Genomic DNA, 22610 nt, shown 5'->3' on the forward strand with positions numbered 1-22610 from the left:
GGCTTCTTCTTTAGCACCTTCCAAACTCAAGACCTCTACCGCCCAAATGGACAAGAGCAACAAATACATTGGAACACTGCCAGTTGTAGGTTCCCCTCCCAGCCATACACCATGCTGATGTGGAAATCTATCGCCATTCCTTCATCGTCACTGGGTCAGAATTCTGGAACTCCCTCTCTAACAATAGAGGTTGACTCACTACCACCTTCTCAAAGGCTATTTGAGAATAATACATACTGGCCTAGCCAGTGATGCCAAACATGTCATGAAATAATAGCTGCAGGCACGGTGGCACAGTGGTTAGCACTGCTGCCTCACAGCGCCAGAGATCCGGGTTCAATTTCCGCCACAGGCGACTAACTGTGTGGAGTTTGCACATTCTCCCCGTGTCTGCGTGGGTTTCCTCCGGGTGCTCCGGTTTCCTCCCACAGTCCAAAAAGATGTGCAGGTCAGGTGAATTGGCCATGCTAAATTGCCCGTAGTGTTAGGTAAAGGGTAAATGTAGTGGTATGGGTGGGTTGCGCTTCGGCGGGGCGGTGTGGACTTGTTGGGCCGAAGGGCCTGTTTCCACACTGTAAGTAATCTAATCTAATCTAATCTAAAACTACAGCCAAAATCCAAAGGTGATGGACTGATGGTGGTGGGGAGTGATGAACAAAATACCAGGAAATGGGGAAGGCTTTGCAGCTGATTTCTGACAGTTTCTTAGTTTAGATTAGATTACTTTAGATTCCCTACAGTGTCGAAACTGGCCTTTCGGCCCAACAAGTCCATACCGACCCTCCAAAGAGTAACCCACCCAGTCCCATTTCCCTCTGACTAATGCACTTAACACTACGGGAAATTTAGCTTGGCCAATTCACCTGCCCTGCACATCTTTGGACTGTGGGAGGAAACTGGAGCACCCGGAGGAAACCCACGCAGACACGGGGAGAATGTGCAAACTCCACACAGACAGTCACCCGAGGCTGGTATCGAACCCGGGTCCCTGGCACTGTGAGGCGGCAGTGCGAACCACTGAGCATGCTGAAGAGGGTTATTTGGAATTAATAACGGGCTAATGACTGGAAAACGAGTGAAAGGGTTTTTTTTAAGATTCGATTCCCTATAGTGTGGAAACTTCGGCCCAACTAGTCCACACCGACCCTCCAGAGAGTAACCCACCCAGACCCATTTCCCTCTGACTAATGCACCTAACTCTATGGGCAATTTAGCATGACCAATTCACCTAATCTGCACATTCTCGGACTGTGGGAGGAAACCTGAGCACCCGGAGGAAACCCACGCAAGACACAGGGAGAATGTGCAAACTCCACACAGACAGTTGCCTGAGGCTGGAATCGAACCCGGGTCCCTGGTGCTGTGAGGCAGCAGTGCTAACCACTGAGCCACCACGCTGCCCATGAAAATAAAACAAGAATCCATACATTCTGGGTTTCCACATAGCCACTGCAAGGAGTTGAGGATTTTCAGATCAGCCATGATCTCATTGAATGGAGGAGCTGACACGACGGGCTGAAGGGCCTACATTCAGCTCCTAGATCTTTTGGTGTCATTGCATCACGGGTAAACTTACTTAATGCAGATCAAATAAAGTACATTTTGTCTGAAACTTGAATGACAGCATCAGTGGCACAATAGGCCAGCCCTAATGCTAAATGTGATCTCCCAGCCAGCAGGACCTGGGGTCTGGCTGCAAACTTTCCCAGGGCACCGTATTTAATGGAAAGATGGCCCCAAATTATAAACCGAAATTGCAAAGGAAAGGGATGTTAAATAGAGATCTCTGAATTAATTAACACATGAAAGTAATCTGAATTTTTCATTGGACTTTGGGATTTGTTAATGTTATATATTAACTGAGGAATCCCCAAGGAAATTGGGTGAGTGAGTAGGAATACTATTTGCCATAGTACTAACATAGTACAGGCAAGTCCTAGACCTGGTTCTGTTCAATGCTAAATAATCTGACACAAGTACAGCACTTCAATTGCCCTCAGTTCTCCTGGGTTATAGTTGAAATGACCTTAAAAACCAGAACTCAGCCTAAAGGTTGCTAATTATTTTCTCTGCATATTTATAAACAGCTCATTAATCACCATATGATCCTGCTAAAACCAGGTGAGCCCTCATAAAGTCACAGAGTCATAGAGATGTACAGCACGGACACAGACCCTTCGGTCCAACTCATCCTTGCTGACCAGATATCCCAACCTTATTGAGTCCCATTTGACAGCACTTGGCCCATATCATTTAACCATTCAGATGCCTTTTAAATAATGCAATTGTACCAGCCTCTACCACTTCCTCTGGTAGCTCTTTCCATACACACACCACCTTCTGCATAAAAAAGTTGCCTCTTAGTTCCCTTTTATATTTTTCCCCTCTCACCCTAAACCGATGCCCTTTAGTTCGGGACTACAAAGTCCAAGGAAAAGACTTTGTCTATTAATCCTATCCATACCCCTCATGATTTTATAAAGCTCTACAAGGTCAAACCTCATTAGCCCTGTTGATTTTTTTTTCTTATTAAAAAGTGGTGTCATCACTGAGAATGAGGAATTCAGTTTTCAAAAGCACCTTGCACTAGCCAAATTAAAGTAAAGTATTTTTTTCATGCTACAAGGATAAGAAACACAGATACAAACAATTGAAGAAACTCAAAAGTCACTGACAATAAGAACCCACGGTCCTTAAGGACTTTGTAAAGCATCACTGTCTATAACAATCATGTTAGCCCTTATGAAGTCATCAAGGATAAGCCCTTAGAGACTGATAGCAACAAATCAACATGGCTTAAATTAAGCATCTTGTCTATAATGGCATGTTTGATCAAGTACAGATCTCCAGTGGCTAAGATTTTCATATCTCAATATGCAAGCCCCAACTTCAATCCTTGCCTCTTCAGCGAACAATAATCTTCATCATTGTCATACCTCTACACTTTGTGTGCCCTCTGCCCAGACGTAGTCTATTCAGTGATCTCTGGCTTCCAGTCCCTGGAGTTTTCAGCATTCCTGATTTCCATGGAGATTCAGAGCCACTCCTGCCACAAGTTGTGACTGGATTGGTGGAGCTCTATGTACAGACAGGAAGACAACTTGTGATGGGCAGTAAAGTTCAATAACGCTGTGTGTTAACTAGAAACGTTCACCTCTTCCATCTGTGTCAAACACAATAAAATTCTGTATATTTGTTGTTCATCCTCAAGTAATCTAAGGATTTATATTTGACTTTTGTTTGTTGTGACAATTCAATCTCATTCAGTAATTGATAAGTTTCTATTAATGTTGAAACTTGTGCAACCAAAAGTAAGATTAATTTTCTTTTAAGATAACGGTGAAGCTTATCTCGCTGAGGACAGCATATAAACGTGTTTAAGAAAACAGAAAAGAGTTTGGAAAGAGGTTTGTGAATGATATGTGAATGAGGCAGTGAAATGTTCCAACTGTTTGTGATTTGACTTGGATACTTTGGGGTAATTACGTTGTTTGTGTTTGACAGGCGATGGTACTATGAACGATGGGGACTTTACAGAACAAGAAGATTCACCACTTACCACTGGGCTTTAAATCTACTTGGAAGATTATCAAACATCATCATCCTAATAGACTGGCTTCAGGTCAGTACATTGAAAGACAAGCTGAACTGAATGGTTATAGGATTGGCAGCTTGATGACACCTTGTCAATCCTGTTTACTTGATGGTGAAAAATGTGCACAAAACAAACACAATATTCTGCATAGTAACACTGTGTGAATGTGACAGATATTTTGGCTGCTGCAGTCCAAATTTGGTTTGTTTCAACAGGAACAAGGCTATCCCCAAACTATTTTCTCCTTTTGTCAGGTCTCATTGATATTTTCCTAATTATCCAAGCAGGATTGTCTGCTAAAATGAGCCCCATTAGCCAAGTTCACCATCTCTGGCTAACAATACAATCAAGACGTTATTGGGGATTATTCCATTAAGAAAAGTACACATAAACAATGTGACAGCACAAGGAAAATAATTCAAATAGAGTGATTATGAGGTATATAACACCGTTGTGTTAACTTAAGGTAAAATGGAGGGGATTATGTAGCCTGTTTTTGTGGTCTTTTTGACTGAAGGTTTGGTGAAAGATTAAAAAGAGGTCCACATTGTGTTACTGGGGTGACACAATATTAAGTGTTCATGGTTGAAGATAATGAAAAAGTCACAATAAGTAGACTCTGAATCTCCCAAAGTCCCAGAAAGGTGCTAAAAGTTTTATGTTGGAAACAGCCAAGTTGTAAACTGCCCACACATTTAATTTTATAATGAATGGGTGCAATGGCCTAGTGGTATTATCACTGGACTGTTAATCAAGAGATGAGAGGGTGGTGCTGGAAAAGCACAGCAGGTCAGGCAGCATCCGAGGAGCAGGAGAATCGATGTTTCAGGCAAGAGCCCTTCATCATGAATGAGGCTTGTGAACCGAGGGGGTGGAGAAATAAATGAGAGGGGGTGGGGCTGGGGAAAGGTAGCTGAGAATGCAATAGGTAGTTGGAGGAGGGGGTAATGGTGATGGGTCAGAAAGGAGGGTGGACCGGACAGGTGGGAAGGTATTAATCCAGAGACCCAGGTAACGTTCTGGGGAATCGAGTTCAAATCCCACCTGCAATTTGAATTCACTAAATATCTGGAATTAAACAGTCTGATGACCATGAATCCATTGTCGATTGTTAGAAAAAACCATCTAGTTCGCTAATGTCCTCTAAGGATGGAAGCTGCCATCCTTACCTCATCTGGCCTACATGTGACTCCAGACTATAGCAATATGGTTGACTCTTAACTGCTCTCTGGGCAATTAGGGATGGGCAATAAATGCTGGTCTAGCCAACAATGTCCTCATCCTAGGAAAGAATAAATTTTTAAAAGATGAAAGCTCATTGCGGTCCAGAATAACTAATCAGCATTTCTGCATGGATGCAAGGCTAACGTGTTCCATGCTGCCTTGGGGAAAATGCAGAGGTAGCCATTTTTGAGATCAGGTTACAGGTTCCCTCTACAAATCAAATTATATCACAAACAGCTGGAGAAGAATCGCTTTGTCAAATCCCACAGCTGGATGAAGGACTTTAAGTCAAAGAGCCACATTCAGCAGTCATTATTTCAGGATTCCGGAGGATTTGCTGTGGCTTTGCCAGAGGAGAGGAATTGACTGCTTGTAAAACTCTCCAAAAACTAAGGGACATGCCTGGAGATGGTCAGGTGAAGTTACTACTCTTTGGAAATGGAAACATAAGTCCATTAGAAGTTGCTCTGAATTGCTTGCTCTTAAAAATAAACTGTAAATCTGTGATGAGTGCAGTTTGTGTATTAAAGGGGAATGTTCCTTTCTGAAATTTAAGTGCAAAATGCTCATAAAGATCATGTTCTGTCAGGAGTGCTTTTGGTTTGCTGTTACAGTAAATGCCTTAAAATATGAAATCTTGACTTTCCTGGGAGTTTGTATTTATTTTTTATTGGTTATAATTCTCTCTGGGTCTTAACAATGTCAAAGGCATGCTTTACAAATGTGCCACTTGTGGTGTGGACACAGATGCTGCAGGAAAACATATTGGGAAAAGGGGATTATGTAATTTCCCAATACATCCATTCCAAACCCAACAAGGAGATATCAGTTAACTCAGTTGGCTGGATAGTTGGCCCGCGATGCAGAGTGATATTAACAGCATGGGTTCAATCCCTGCACTGGCTAAGGCTACTATGAAGGATTCTTCTTTTCAACCTCTCCCCTCATTTAGGGCGTGGTGACCCTCAAGTTAAGCCACTGCCTGTTGTCTTTCTTTCTAATGATAGAGAAGCCCTATTGTCTGGTAGGTCTATGATGACTTTCCCCAGTGAGTGATTAAGATCTGGAATCCACTGCTCGAATGGAGGTTGGACATCACGGTTTTTTGATGAGAATTGCAAAGCGTCAGAAAGGGAAAAAAACCCATCAGGGCTGTGGATTGAGACCAGCTACAGGGTGACCCCTGTTTCTGCAGAATTGTTTCTCACGGTTTCAGTTACATGCGGTTTTCCGTGGCCCAAACATATTATAGGGAACCTTCTGGAACCAGGGACCAGGGGGCTGCCGAGAAGGTAAATTTCCCATTGAAATGAATGGGGTCGCTTCTATCCGTGATTTCTGGTTTCCATGTTAAGTCTTGGAATATATCCTCCAAGTTTACTGTTCTTGATTTTACAGAGAGCCGGCACAGACTTGATGGGCTGAACAGCTACCATTTGTGCTGTAAGTTATGATTCCAACATGGGCTCTCAGCAGGTGAGGCTTTCTGCTGTGAATCCATTCATAAAATCAGTCCTTCCATCTGCAATTCTGATGAGGCAGAATACCAACAGGATTTATTGTCCAAGCAGAAACACCCTTTGGAAACTAACATTCAACCATAACTACTCAACCATTACAGGCCATTGGTATGTGATTGGTCAGCCAGACCCCAATGTGTGTCTGTGTGCTTCCTTACAGCTTTGTCCAAAAACTGTTCACAACTGAATTTCACATGCTAACTGGTGTTATATAGTTTACACAAGAAAATTATTTTGAAATATTTTCCATGAAATGTAATTTGAAATACTGTTACCACATTAACAACGGCACAATGTAACATTACTTCAAAGTTTTCAAAATATGCCAAAAGTACTGCTTGCAAATGTGACCTATGTCAAAAGAGGGAAATTAAGAATCATTCTGGATTCTAGCTACATACCTGAGGAGAGAGGAAACCCATGTCCATTTCCGTCCGATAATGCCTGCACTGACTTGTGGATGCTACAAAATCTTGTACTGAGGACAATAATGAAACACAGACAGGTTTTAACAAGTTCTTCCATGTGTTTTTCAGTGAACTGCGTAGACTGTAACTGCAGGTTACATACAGTAATGGTGAATAATTTGAAACAGGGGCTGGGTCCTTTTATACTATCGGTTCAAAAGGAGAGTGATCAATTCTCAGCCAGAGAGCTGTAACACATTACACAGTAACACCATAAACTTTTGGATTGACATCAGGCTATGTGTTCAAAGCAGAGCCAGCATTCTCTATCATAACAAACACAAATTCAATGATCTGGGTTGAATCACTTTGCGAATACCATTAAAAAAAAAGACTTGAGTGAACTGAATTCAAGTCTCACAGTCTCATTAAAAACACAAATTCCACTGGGTACTAGTTAGCGAACACCATGTGAGAAATATTCTAACTATTCATGTTTATATCTGAAATGACTGTCATTGACATTATTTTCAATATGAGCAGCAGCTAGAAAACAGCATTACAGATTACAGATAAAGGCGTTGTAATTATTTATGTGGAGTATGTTAATTTCTTGGGTGAGTGATAGCAAAATTATCAAAATGAAACAAAGAACATTATGGAGCACCTTTCATGACCCTTTGCAGCAATTAAAGTCCTTTTGGAATTTCAGAGTCTTATCTTTTGCTTGCTATCTAGACATCAAAGACAAGGTTTTGTCTGCTGGTTATTTGTAAGAATATCAAAATCGCATTCAGGATACGGCTACAAGCAATGAATTTAGGAAATCTTTACACTATGCTTGTGGTGTCTCTGTTACAACAGTAGCTAAAGGAATCTCCCTCCCCCAAACTAATGATGTATCATTACTCTCATACCCCTCATAAAATCTGTGATAGTCCCCTTCCTGTCATATGACTCAAAACATGTAAGGTCACGGGGGTCCTAGCGAGGTTAGAATTTAAGAGCGGGGCTTTTAAAACATGGTTATTAAACACAAAGAACCTTATCTGACATTTGCTCTGTAAGGTCTTCATCCCTGGAGGCTGATCAGAAATGTCAATAATCCCAGAACTCCTCACAATGCCCATCTGGGACACACAATATGTTTCATGCCCTCTCACAGACCAGGATGAGGTTTACAGGCTTGGGAAGAACTTTTGCATCATCACCAAGTATTGACCCCTCCTAGAGATTCCCAAAAAAAAAACAGCTGCTCCATTGACCCTTTTTATTCTATTTTGCCCAGGGAAAAGTGCAATTTTGGGGGATCAGGACATATTTGGAGGCTAGAGTTAAGCACACCATGGACAGGATAAAAATGAAGCTCTTCGTAACACTATTCTAGCAAAATCCATAAATCTAGCACCCATAAGTTGCTTCTTACAGTATCAGTGTGACATTTCCAGTTCTCATATCAAGCACCTCTGAAGAATCAATAGTCCATAGATTTTCAAAGCTGAACCAGATTTGTTCCTGTCTGCCTGACAGTCAGAAAAATTCTATATTCTCTTTCTTTACAGCTCTTTTTGCTATCTGTTGTCTTACCAATACATTATTTATGGTGCTGCATGCTCATAACCAAATACATTTTGCAAATTCAGACGTATTCCCTTTGAGTAACTCTTGAGTTTTTTTTCCAATATTTGCAGGAAACCACACAAATAGATCTAGAGTCAGTTAAAACTGGATGAGGAACAGTCTTGTATAGTTCACTTTAAAACTGACCCAACTAATTTCACTTCAGAAATCCTCAGTGCTGTCTGGGAAAAGAAAGGTCTATTGTGCTACAAGTCTCATTGGTATTGATGTTTCAGGTTCAGTCACTCAGCACAGGTTTTGGCCCCTCATCTAGGTTTTACAATAAAAAAAATGTTCTCCCATTGAAAAGTGGGTAACAATTCTTCTCTGATCGGGCTCCGGTCCAACCAGAATGAAAGAGCAAACATCTTCAACTCAATGCCAATTCATAGAAACAAAGGGGCTGTTACATTTGCTGTCATTGAGCTTTGATTCAAATCTGATCCATTTATTATTGATGTATAATAATGGCTAGTCCCTTGGATTTCTGAGACTGACTAATTTGAATCCTCCATTTTTGCTTTGTTGTTCAAAATATATAAACACAGGTATCCCTCACTATCTGGAAGTAGAGCATTCCCAGGAAGCTGAAAATGACGGCAAGAGAAGATACATGATTCATATGGGAAAAATTTCACGGTTTTTCATAAAAACGAAAATCTTCTTCGGATTCGCGAAAACAGGTACGAATGCAGGCCTTTTATAAAAACAAAGTGGCGTAAAGTGAATATTCGAAAAGTGGGGGATACCTGTACAACACCCCAGTGCAGCTTAACCTAGAGTTCATTTTGGACGGAATGCTGGGAGTTTGCGGAGACGAGGGAATCTCAAATCTTTTATGTCCAAATATTTAAACTTTTTGTATTTAACATTTAACTGAAAGGTGCATTTTAAGGTCAGGAATTAAGGGCCTAAGCAGGGATATACAAATTTGCAAATAGCTTATTAATGAGTGAGTCTAAACACTGGCCCTTCATTTCTTTAATAATTTGGGGCTGGGTGACTACCAGGCTGTACAAGAGAACAAGGGAGGTAGTGCAGGAGTCCCCTGAGATAATTTTGCTCATTTATTGGTTTACTGGGGGCAATGGTTATCTTTCTAGCTACTAGAGAGTATTAGATGATTATTGTAATAGAAGCACTGCACAGAGCTGGGGGAATATGTAGGAGAATGGCACCAAGTCATATGCTTATTCCGAGAGCTGGAAACATGTTGGGCTGACTAGCCTGAACCATGACAATTCTGTGATTTTGCTGATCAGACTGTTGGTACAACCAATAAATTGCTGATTAAATTTGGGTGTGTTAAAAAGATTTGATTAGATTAGATTCCCTACAATGTGAAAACAGGCCCTTCGGCCCAATAAGTCCACACTGACCCTCTGAAGAGTAACCCACTTCCCTCTGTCTAATTGCACCTAATGGGTAATTTAACATGGCCAATCTACCTGACCTGCATATCTTTGGACTGTGGGAGGAAACTGGAGCACCCAGAGGAAACCCAGGTAGACACAGGGAAAATGTGCAAACTCCACACAGACAGTCACCCAAGGCTGGAAGCGAACCCAGGTCCATGGCGCTGTGAGGTTGCAGTGTTACCTGTACAGTGTCCCGGTGCAGCTTAACCGAGAGTTCATTTTGGACAGAGTACTGGTTGTTGTTAATTATAAAAAAAACTATTCAACCTGGCACTAAACCTGGGTATGTAGCAATAGCTGGAAACAGAAGCCATTGTTAATGTATAATCCTATTCAAGATCTTACCAGGTTCCCTGTGTTTGTCAATATTTCTGGTGATCTTCTGTTTACTGGACATCAGCTGTCCATCAGAGCTCCCTGATGTCGATGTATGGCCATGTTTTTCTCCACTGCGGTTCCCACTTGTCTTTTTCACACCTCCAAACACCTCCTTCTTAACTTGTGTTTTTGCCTCTTCTGAGCTGGTTTTGCTCACCATTGTCACTGGACTCTCTAAAGACTGGGTGCCTGTTATATTTCTGCCGGCTACGGTTCTGACAGTGTCTATTTCACTGCCCCTTTCATTGCTGGCTGCTTCAAGGGATGTTGCCTCATTGAGTTCATTCCTTATCCATGTTGGGACAAACCGACTGGTCTCCAACTCAGACATCTCTGAGCTTGTGTACTCATCGCCAGCTTCATTGCTGGAATGAGAATATTGAAGAATGCGCCCATGCTTTAGTCCTGGGTCCTCACGGTTTCCACGTTTACGAAGGCTGCGGGATCTCCTTACATGCTTGTAGCATGGTGGATCAGTACTCTCCACTAGGACATAGATGCTCTCCTTATTACAGACAATACTTCTAAGAAAAGTATGCACATCAGGGTGGTCCTCCAGAACTTCTTTCAAGGTGATTAGAGGAACTGGGATTAGTTGTTGGCTGCTTTCTTGATCTTGAAGGTTACTCTCACTCCCAAAGGAGTTGGCTTTCATGCTGCTGGATTCCTGTATATCCTTACCATCTGACTTGCAGCTCCCACTGCTGGTTTCTGTTTGATCTAGAGCAGTAATTACATTCCTCATTAGCACTAAATTCACAGTACTTTAAGTAAGAACCTAGTCATTATCTTGATAGCGATGAAAGTCATTTGGAACCAGTTGCTGCGACTACAATTCTATAATTTCATTCCACAATCAATTTAAAGATAGATCACCCAACATTGTAACGACTATCAATGGGTTTAGTGATGTGTGTATACGTGTGTGTGTGTGTGTGAGCAAATGTGTACTTAATGAGAAATAAAAACAGATATTGCTGGAAAAGCTCAGTAGGTCTAACAGCATCTCTAAAGAGCAATCAGATTTAATGTTTCAGGACCAGTGACCTTTCCTTATTCTGATTTATGTTTTTGTTTCTGATTTACAGCATCCACAGTTCTTTTGGTTTTTATTTTGTACTTAATGTCAGTGTATTTCACAAGGTTAACTGTTTGAATAAGGAGATACATGGTATCATCCGAAACCTTTTTGGACATACTTTGGTTGAGAAGATGAGAAGGGAACCATTGAAGTGAATGTAGCCAAATATAAATTAATAAAGTGTTGTAGGTCTTAATCAGTGAAACTTAGCTGAGTGTTAGTTGAAAATGTTGCATTAAGCTTTGGGGTCAGTTAGTTCAGTAAGTTGGATGGCTGGCTTGCAATGCAGAGTGATACCAATTGGCTGGGTTCAATTCCCTCACCAGCTGAGAATAATCATGAAGATCCTTGCTTGAAGGTGTGGTATGTCAGGTTAAACTCAGCACCAATCGTTTGTGTCTGACAAGGGAAGAGCTCTATTTTCCTCTGGGAGTATGGCGACTTTACTTTCCTTATTTTTATCAGTAAGTCATGCAACAGTCATGCAATGCTTGGCTCACGCATGTTGCATTCAGCAGATTTTCAATAAGCCAAAATCTGTATTCTAGGATATCAAGAATAGAGTGATCATTGTAAAATTCTCTGCTTGAACACAATATTTGCAGCCTCAAAACTTCCAGCAACTCTTCTTGTCATGTTACTATGATGAACATGCCTAATTTTATAAACCACTTAATGCATCATATGGAATCATGACTGTGTCAGTGTGAATTCATTTTACATGACAAGGAACAATCACACTGAATACAGAACAACAAAAGCAATGTAACAACCTGGTACAGGTACAGTTTAAAATTGATCACTTCAGTAAGTTTACACAGAATCAAAACTTCCATATATTTTGACTTGCAGCTACTTGTCTGTTTAACATTGCTACTTTTCTGAAGAAAACATGAATATGATAATAAATATAAAGAATAACTAAAGCCAGTGTGTGCTCACAACCAACAGTAGTTGAAATCAACAATTCTTTACCACATTGTGTGGAGGTGCTGGTGTTGGACTGGGGTGGGCAAAGTCAGAAGTCACATGACACCAGACTATAATCCAACAGGTTTATTTGAGATCACAAGTTTTTGGAGCACTGGTCCTTCGTCCAAAAGCTTGTGATTGCAAATAAACCTGTTGGACTATAAACTGGTGTCGAGTAATATCTGATTTTAATCACATTGTGTTCAACAAATTACCTCCTGAAGACTTTCTCTTACCTTTAACTGATGTCATACTGCTATATGTCAGGTTTTCCCCCAAAGAATCTTGTTTGGAGTAATTACCATTTTTCTGCAATCAAACATTGACATCACTTCATCAATATGATCACTTTTAAGCAACAGACTCTATTGCTTTAGATAGAGTTGAGTCAACACATTGAATTTTCAAAAAGCATTTGCTCTTGGGACATTAGCATCATAAGCAAAGCTAACATCTGTTGCCCATCCCCAATTATTCTTAAACTGAGTGGCGTGTTAGGCTATGTTACAGGGCAGTTAACAGTTAACCACATCACTGAGTGTCTGGAATCACATGTAACATAGAATAGGAAGGACAACAGAATTCCTTCTTGAAGGACACTAATGAATTGGATATTTTAAAAATGAAAATCCAGTAGTTTTATGGTTACTATTAAAAAGATTTGCAGTTCATTATTAATTGAATTTAAATGCTCCCTGCTGCTTTGGTGAGATTTGAACCCATGTCGGTGCAGCATGAGTGCTGGCTACGAATTACTTGCCCAGTAACATCATTATGGTCCTCACTGTCTGAATTTGAGTGAAATTTCCATTTAAAGAGCTGTGACATGCAGTCAAAGAATCACATATGACACATGCCCGGGTGTGGTGTCAGCTAGATACATTCAGAAAGTCATACAGATAAGATAACCTGTGCTGTGAAGGTTAGTGATGGTGATCCTGGTGTATCTAGTTCATCCTCTCTGATATGGTTTCTTCCCATTGCCGCACTGATTTCAGCAAGCTGCTTTTCATTTTCAGGACGTTTCTTACGGTTGTCATGGCTCACTGTCCCAGTAATGGACTCCTCAATTTCTACAGGGGATGGTGATGTTGGGTAGATAGTTTCTTCAGATATTTTTGTGGCTGTCTGAGATGGCGTGGTCAACACGGATGGGTTTGGAGATTGCATTGACTTGTACTTGGTGCCCCAGAAGAGAATCTTATTATCATCAGTCCCGACAACACTGAACGTCTCTCCACAGCTGATTGTCTGAAAGGAAGAAACTGAGAAACTGAAGATGCTAGTAAATCACTCCGCAGCGGATAGTTAGAGTACAGCACACACGCCACAGATCACCCTGACACAATTCTTATACAGTGGACAGAAATTGCTTTAATCCATACATCTAGTGTACAGGAAACAGAGTAAAGGGAGATGTCATAAAGTAGTAAAATTGAGAAGAACATGAGGAACAATCAAGGAGACAGCCCTGAGTCTGCCAATGGGAGAGAGTTAATCACGTATGTGATCAGCCACATCATGAGTGCGGAGATAGGGTGGAATCTCCCTCTGCATTGAGCTGCAGAGATAGGTGGTGAGAAGGGGAAATAATGGGCTGAGTTTACCCCGGTGGGGAACTCACCACTTCTTGCCACCTCAACAATTAAGTGCTGGGCGAGAAGGTCCATGAGCAACTTTCTTGACTTGTCAACCATTAAAGCGCTTACGTAGTCAATTAAACCTACAAACCTCCCAATCACTTGCCACACTGGCTAACAGGTAAACCTGCTGTTTACGGAGCCTCTGATTTCCCCAATCTGGGGACAAACAAAGGTGAGAGTGAAGGCAAAGGGCTAATCTCTGAAAGACAACCCTTTGCCCTTGTCTCTGACCCCCCGATGAACCTTCTTTGCCTTGTGCACCCCCATCCCCTGAGAAAAAGAATAGGAAGACTTAATTCTCACTGATGGAGATTACTGGTGGCTGTTAAGACTCAGTTGCTGCTGGCTTCTGATTGACTGGCAGCTTCTGGTGCCAGTGTCCAAGCCTTTGATAGGTTAAGATACTCGCTCCCACTTACCTGTCAGCGCTTCATGAGCTGATTAGCAAGTGATATGGTGGGTTACTTCGCTGATAGGGAGATGGAATGTTAATCACTATTAAACAAATTCACCTCCACATTTTAGAAACTAGGGAAAACCATGCCCAAAGTAATTTTCAGCTGATTATAATTAGAGTGGATTTACTTTTAAATGGATTTAGAAAATGTTACTCAGTTCAACATCCTTAATTCTGATAATGCATAGTGCTGCTATTTATGGTTTATCAGAATGGTTTAACACTAAAGATTTTGTCCCTTATTCTAATTTTAGTGAAAAATCAATTTTATTACCAAAGGTTGCAATTACACAGTGTATACTGATAGTCTGAAATATTACGTACAGTGATATTTCTATGTTGGAGTTGTTTTACAAGCATTGGCATTTTGTATGGTTTAGTGTTGCCAGTACACAGCTGACCTTCTGTATTCCTCCCAAAGGTGTAAATATTTCCCGGCTCCACAAGTACAATGCTGTGAGAGGGGCCCAGGACAGCATCTCTCACCCGGTGGTTCCTCAATGCTTTCACGACTGTGGGAAGTTTCCTTCCTTCAACATCAGTCTGCAACATTAAAAGGAGCAGCCTTTAGAATTGCTTGATACCACAGTTTGTGGCCTTGGTACTGTATGGCCTTGAATTCTAGATTAGAATTAGATTCCCGACAGCATGGAAACAGGCCCTTGGGCCCAGCAAGTCCATTCTGATCCTCCAAAGAGTAACCCAACCAGACTCATTCTCCATATTCACGCCTAACTATGGGCAATTTAGCATGGCCAGTTCATGTGACCTGCTTATCTTTGGACTGTGGGAGGAAACCGGAGCTCCCAGAGGAAACCCACGCAGACACGGGTAGAATGTGCAAACTCCACACAGTCAGTTACTCAAGGCAAGAATCGAACCTGGGTCCCTGATGTAGTGAGGCAGCATTGCTAACAACTGAGCCAGGTCTGACTCTCCCCCATGGTGCAGGCTGCATTTCCAAATAGTCAGGATGAACTTTTATAACCCATTTTTTTCATTAGGTGTTACCTCCCCTATCTGTTTCTGATGTCCACTGCCAAACAACAGTAGTCAGTTAAAATCACCCATGGAGCTTATCCGACATAGTCCTCTTCCTCCAAGTTCTGATTTTTGTTCAGTGAGCAAACAGGTTCCCCTTTTAACCTGTGAATGAAGAGCTGCTGATATTTTGGGGATTGAACTCCCCCCTTCAATAGCCAGAGGCCTGTATGGGGAAAGCTAATGTGAGCTTCCTGTCAGGGCAAACGTGTTAAGGGCATTGGTCAGAAATAAGCCAAAACTGTATTTTCTGTTACCAGTTTCACCCTTTCTGTTGGAACTGAAGACGATGAATATTAGCCCCGAGTTATATTTCAAGCAGATTCCACAAGCCAAGCTAGGACCTCACCAGCTGTCAGCTGCTCAGCCCAACTGGATCTCAAGCTCGGTCGTTGTGACTGACGCGTGAATTGCAGAATCTGGTGGGGGTCTCCTGTTGCCTGAAACTCCTCTCTCATACCTCTTCCATGGTTGCTGCTTTCTGACATAGCCTGGATTTAGTACAGCTCCTGAAGCGGGCTAGATAGCAGGCAAGCCAACGTAAACACAAAGCATCCCATTCTCACCAGCGGAAAAACTGAGCATCCCATTAGAATCGGCAGCAAAAATGGATTATCACGGGGAACCTGTCTGCTGTTAGGTTCATTATTGAGGTCTGAGTCTTCACTTTGGGTTGTTATCTCTGACTCCATCAGAAAGTAGCAAGGATTCAGTAATTCTCCAAACTTAAACAGACTTCCCATGCCTCCTAATGTCTGCACAGACTCAAGGTGGTCTCTCTTTCAAAGACAATGGAGACTCCATACTTGTGACCCCCATCCCACTTGTGATTTTCAATCTATCCTAATCATCATCTTCCAAGGATCCCATGATGCTTAAAGGTCTCTGTTTGGGGCTGACACCGTTAGAGAGTCGACCTCTCTTTATCTGCACATCTTGGCGGGGCAGGTTTTAGACACTGGGCTCCTTGATTTCGGGGATGTGTTAAACATCTGAGATGTGTTTAATTGGGTCGGATCTTGCCCGCTAAAGTGAGGCAGGTCTCCCACCACTTCAGGTAACAACCATGGATTTAAACCTCCCGGACAATTCACTGCTGAGACTATTTCCACAGCCTCTCATTGCCCCCAGAGGAAATCTTTTCGGCCTACAATATATCTTGAGTATGGCTTTATTCACACAGTAAATTATTTTGATGGGAGCTTTTTCAATGCCCTTTTATTCTGTAGGAAACATAACGATGTTGATCTTTATTGTGGATCAGAATTATAAAGGGGTGACAAAGAAGGATGAGGCCATTTGGCCCATTGTGACTGCACTCCCCGGTTCTTCAAACGAGCATCATTACCCAGTGTCAATCTCCTGTTTTTTCTCCATACCTTTGAACACTATTTTTATCCAAATAATCACCCAATGACCTCTTGAATGCCTCAATTGGTTCTGCCTCCACCAGGCTGTGCATTCCATACCCTAACTATGTGACGAGACTGGAAGATTTTCTCACACCAGTTTGCTGTTCATGCTACCTCATTCTCCAGTCACCCTTTAAATAACCTGTCTACATTATCTTGCAGAATTAAGGGAAATACAGTCCTTTATAGTTTTTCTCTGGGAAAACGTACTGCTGATTCATCATCATAGCTCAAGAGTTTTGAGTTCCAACATCAAACCTTGTACCTTCAATGTATCAATGTCATTTTAATGCAGGATACACTGGATTTCACACATTACTGTAAATATGATCTTACCAATGATTTATGCTCAGTTGAACAAAGTTTGTCTTGGATTATAATCATATCCATGCATTCCAGTATCTGACATCCTTGTTGACAATATGCACTGCAGGACATTGGTATATAGGATACAGAGCTCTATTATTACTAGTGCTGCCACTGAGATTGGTATTACATAAAAGGATGCTAGTTAGCTTTATCGAGAACAAATTAATGTTATTGCAGAGTTTGATACTCATTTTATATTATGCCAGTTAAGCTTCTAATTTCTCCTTTAGTTAGTTGTGATGTTAGAAGGAATCAGATAATTGATTCTTTTGATATTCTTTCCGTGGAAGGGTTTGGCACTTATCACAAATTTCGGTAAGACTTCTTCACAAATTTCCTTCATGGATGCACAGCTAACACACATTTAAATGGTTCTATCTTCCAAGCTCCTTATGCTTTTGCCTTTCTTTGTGGACCAGAATGCTTCCTTTGCACCTCACAAGGCAAGTTCAGACTTCCCTGGATTTCCTTTCATTACTAGGTCTCAGGGTCACAAGGCTCTCTTCAAACCTCTCACCACGATTGACCAGCAAGCAGCACACTGATGTCCTGATATAATCTTGCTGCTCCTACTTTGCAGCCATATCTTTCAAATTCAAAGGTTGGGGGGTGAGAAGAATTGCATCATACAACTAGCTCCAAGTGTTTGTTTTAGCAGTAAGTCAGGAAGCCAGCATAAGAACTCAACTCTGCTGTACCACACCAAGATAACATGTAAATACATTTTAAAACCTGTTGTCAGCTACTGTTCAGAAGAAACTCCATCCTTATCCTCCAGCAGCCTATGAATATAATACAACTCTCAGATAATATGTGGGAATTCGCGACAGCTGAGCTAACAGAAATAAAAAATAAACACAGAGAAAGCTTGAGAAAGCGAGCAAGTCTGGCAGCCTCTGTGGGGAGCGAGAAACAGAGCTAGTGCTTCGAGACCAGGATCACTCTTCTTCAGAACTGTTTAAAACTTCAGTCCTGATGAAGTCATACTGGACTTGAAACGTTAATTCTGACTCTCTGTCTCTCTATCTCTCTGCAGATGTTGCCAGACCGGCTAAGCTTCTCCAGCATTCTCTGTGTTGACCTTTAATATCTGTTAGGTCACAATCCTAGAATCTGTAGTACTTTGCTTTTAAAAAGATGTTAAATATAAGCAAATATACAAGTTAAAAGAGGTGACCAGATATAAAATATCAGATGATACTTGTCTGTCATATCAATAAGTGAAACACACAGGATTCAAGGATACTCACTCGGGCAAACAGCATTGTCATCTGCATGAGGAGGCCCCGTCTCTCGTTCAAACCCAGTTTATTGTACTGATTATTGCCACAAGCCAGCACACTATCAGTATCTATTGATCACAAAGCAAACAATTCAGAAAAAAAAGCATATACCTGCACAAAGGAAAAAAACATTGTTTTCATAACATTACCTTTAAGGACTAACAGACAAGTGTTGATGGGATGAAAAGTGATCAAAAGATAGGCCCCTTTTCTTTATTATTGTTTACGATTTCCTGCCTTGGGGTGCAGGCATGGGGGACAGTCGGTTAGGGCACCTAATGTGTTGAAAGGGGACTGTTGATGGAGGTGCCCATTCCTATCACTTACCCAGCTGAGGCAGGAGGAGCCTCACTCTCTGGACCTGCTGCTGTTTCCAAACATCTCCCCTTCATCTGTTAACCAAGAAGGGTGGGGAACCAGCCTGAAATGGCCTCAACTGAAGCAAGGATGGGCCAGCCGGCTTTTCCTCCAGAAAATTGCAGAGAGGTTGGGCAGGTGGAACGCAGTAGGAAGGTTACCTGAGGAACATTACAGGTACAAGCTCCGCCCTCTCCCTTACAAACCCATCAACTAGGGAATGTACTATTCTGCCCCACAAGAAATCATCACCACAACTCATGAAGGTAGTTGAAAGTTTCCCTTTATGATACTAACAAAATCCTGAAGAATTGCTTTTTACATACATGTAGCCTATTTTCAATAAAAGAAACATATCCGACTGAAAATACCACACCTAAGTTGCATTCAATAGGACAGATGGAATACTGAAACAAACGTAGGGAACCGTGGAGAAACACCAAACTCCTTAAGAAGAATCACACTGGACTCAAAACATTCCCTCTGTTCCTCTACCCACAGATGCTGCCAGATCTCCTGTGTTTCACCAGCATAGTGTGTTTCAGATTTCCAGAATCCACAGTATTTCCCTTTGATATGAAGGAATACTGATTCCCCTGCTGAGGAGACAATAGGCAGCACATGGTCTTCGTGCCTATATTTGACCTCATGTTATGAAAAGTCATGAGCCCCAAAGTCAATGTTGAAGACTCCCAGGGTTTTCCTCCCAACCATTTAACACTGCACTGCCACCTTATGTGTTTAAGTGTGTCACATATGTCGTGAAACATTACTGGCACAGGTAGGTCTTGAACCCAGGTCTTTAGTCCTGAGGCAGGGACATTACCAGTGTGCTACAATAGCCTTTACCTTGTGTATGATCATCCTGGTGGTTGGGCAGGATTGGCCCAGGGATGGCAGATGGAGGAATCTGGAATATTGACTGTGGCAGGTTGCTGCTTGGCTCAGCTATGGGACAGGTCTCCCAATTTTGTCCTAAGCCCCCAGCAGATACTGAAGTGCACTTTACAGGAGTGACTAGACTGGTTGTTCCCTTGTTATACCTGCTTGTTGCCAGGCAGTTGTTCCAGTTTTTTTTCTATTATTAGACTTTCTTGTCATAGGTTTGGTACAACTGAGCGACTTGATAGGTTATCTCATTGTAGCCCCTGAGCCCCTCCCACCCTACTCAAAATTGAAGCTATGTGATCTTACATGATCTTACATGATCATCAGTAAGCAGTCAACTACACTGTTATGGACATAGAAGTTCCTGTAAGAACCAGCAGATTTCATAGTCATTTTCATAGAGTCATACAGCATGGAAATAGACCCTTCAGTCCAACTCGTCCATGCTAATCAAGTTTCCCAAACTAATCTTAGTCCCACTTGCCTGCATTTAGCCCATATCCCTCCAACCCTTTCCTATTCATGTACCTGTCCAAGTGTCTTTTAAATGCTGTAACTGTACCAGCATCTACCAATTTCTCTGGCAGTTCATCCCACATATGAATCACCCTCTGTGTGAAAAAGTTGCCTGTCAGGTCTCTTTTAAGTTTTTCTCCTCTCACCTTAAAATTAGGCCCTCTAACTTTGATCTTCTCTACCTTAGGGAAAAGACCTTTACTAATCATCTTATCTTTGCCCCCCATGATTTTATAAACCTCTATAAAGTCACTGACTCCTTCCCTAAAAGGAATCAGATGGGGTTTCATGAACAATCAGTAATTTTACTGTTTCAATTAATGATGTTGCTTTTAAGACCAGGTTTATTTAATTATTTGAATTTAAATTTCCATGTTGCAACAATAGGACTTGAGTCAAGTCTCTGGGTCATTCCTTGATCAACTACAAAATCATTATATGAACACTCTTTCACTAAAGAAATGATGAAAGTAATCGCTTTAAACAGGGCTGAAGTTTTAAATGGTGTTTTGATTTCAATACTAAGTTGACTGATTACTGTACAGTATCTGCTATGTCAAAACTCGATTAGTTTAACCATTTGTACTAAGTTAAAGTATAATAGAAGATCAGATATATACCTGTTAAGAACATGGTTCCATCCACCCCACACTTTACATCTCTTATGAAGGTCTGCTTCTCGAATGATACCTCCATTGGTGAGCAGTGGTCATCATCATTCCCAAGTCCCAGTTTACCATATTTTCCATTGCCCCAAGCAAACACCTAGAAGTTGGTGAAAGAACCCCTGCTCATTCTCCATCACTTCAATTAAAACAACAGATATTTCTCATATAGAAAACTTGTTGAACTCAATCAAATTCAGTTAAGCTAAAGTGAGTCAATTAACTGCAATGCTCAGTGTAGCCAAATCCAGAAAGCGATGTTGGGGATGTGCAAGTGTAGGAGCAGTGTGGTTCACACTTCAGTTTTACTGAACTTAAGCAAGATATAAATTTGCCTGCATTTCATAGAAAAACAGATAATTCAGCAGAAATAGCATTCTGCCACTTGTTTACACTTGACATTGGACTCATAATAGGTTTTCCTTCATCCCTTCCAGTATGTTTCTCCTTCAATGAATGACGGGTGCTGGACTGATGATGTACTAAATCCCTGCCACTAGAAAATAGCCAGAAAATGATGTCTTCAATGTCCTTATGACTACAGGGAACTATATCCATTTGCAGTAATACATTCCATATTGCAATAATGTTTTATGTGCAAAAACTTCTGATTTACTATCTTTATGGTTTTAGCACTAACTCTAAATTTATGGCCCTCGGTAACAACTCACTCCCCAGTGGAAATAATCTTACCCAGCTCATCCTCACAAACCTTTTCAATTCTTTTCTGGAAGAGTTGAAGGAGGAGAATTATCAAACATTGACGGTTTGATGGACATTCCGTAAGCACCTTAAACCTTACAGCTGCATCAGTTGGACTTATGTGAAACCAACCAGCTCCAACCATTTAGAATTTAGAAGATAATTTTGGATATTTTTCATAAAGCATTTCAGAGAGCAGCACAGAAGCAATGAATATAAAGTATATAATGTTACAAATGTGAAGACGCTGGATGGGTTGTTCACAGGAGGAAATAAATCTTTCCATTATTCCCCACATGAGGAAACTAACAGTTGCAGTGAACAGAATAAATTGTACTAGCAGAGAATTAAAACTCATCCAGGTGTATAATGGCAACAGTAATCCCATTTATGAATAATAGTGAGCTGAAAATTATGGGGATAATTTTACGATCTAGCACTCCTGATGTACAAAGGAACATAAATTAGGAATTCACATTAAAAAGTTAAAATTAATGGACAGGAAATCTTGAGCACCATACCTGAATTCCTATTTACCTGTAACCCTTTTCAAGAAGCCAGGTAAAGGCTAGTCAAAGCAACCAGGCATTATGGTGTTAAAGGTGCCAGACGACATTATATACGGATGCCTCCTAGCTGCAGAATCGTGAATTATAAGGGGTGAAGGTTCTAGTGTAATAAAGCAGCCTACCTACCTTTCACAACACCATAGGATATCAACTACTTTCATATAACAGAGAACATGACAATTAAAAAGGAGCTCTTTAACTTGTTTATGTGAAGTGATTTGCAATCATCAGTTTGCTCATCTCTTCAGTCATTGTACCTTATGACTCCACCTCTCCCACCTGTGAAATATATCTTCCAATCCAGACATATGTTCCTCATCAAGCTATTGCTCTGGATCTTTCGGTTTCATCCAAATATGCAACATACAGTGAGCTGCAAAAGATTCTATCCACCTTTATTGGGGGGGGGAGAAGGCATGGGGTGTAGGGAGCAGGGATCACATAATAAGGCAGCACCAGATCAATCCAGACACCTCAACCTTTGCTTCAGTGC

The 22610-nt window shown here is 41.3% G+C and overlaps 1 protein-coding gene across 1 annotated transcript in view; it reads right to left on the reverse strand.

Moving 5' to 3' along the window:
- LOC140468977 (uncharacterized) overlaps positions 1-22610 on the reverse strand; it is a 94633-nt gene that overhangs the window by 20501 nt on the left and 51522 nt on the right. Inside the window, exons 12-19 of the mRNA XM_072565135.1 lie at positions 20802-20946; positions 18388-18488; positions 14640-14858; positions 13125-13466; positions 12452-12524; positions 10130-10882; positions 6741-6817; positions 2937-3078 (exon numbers count right to left, since the gene is read on the reverse strand). Of these exons, the coding sequence (XP_072421236.1) occupies positions 2937-3078; positions 6741-6817; positions 10130-10882; positions 12452-12524; positions 13125-13466; positions 14640-14858; positions 18388-18488; positions 20802-20946 (1852 nt within the window). The remainder of the gene's footprint in view (positions 1-2936; positions 3079-6740; positions 6818-10129; positions 10883-12451; positions 12525-13124; positions 13467-14639; positions 14859-18387; positions 18489-20801; positions 20947-22610) is intronic.

Source organism: Chiloscyllium punctatum, chromosome 48 (genome assembly GCF_047496795.1).
Source record: "Chiloscyllium punctatum isolate Juve2018m chromosome 48, sChiPun1.3, whole genome shotgun sequence".
NCBI lineage: Eukaryota > Metazoa > Chordata > Chondrichthyes > Orectolobiformes > Hemiscylliidae > Chiloscyllium > Chiloscyllium punctatum.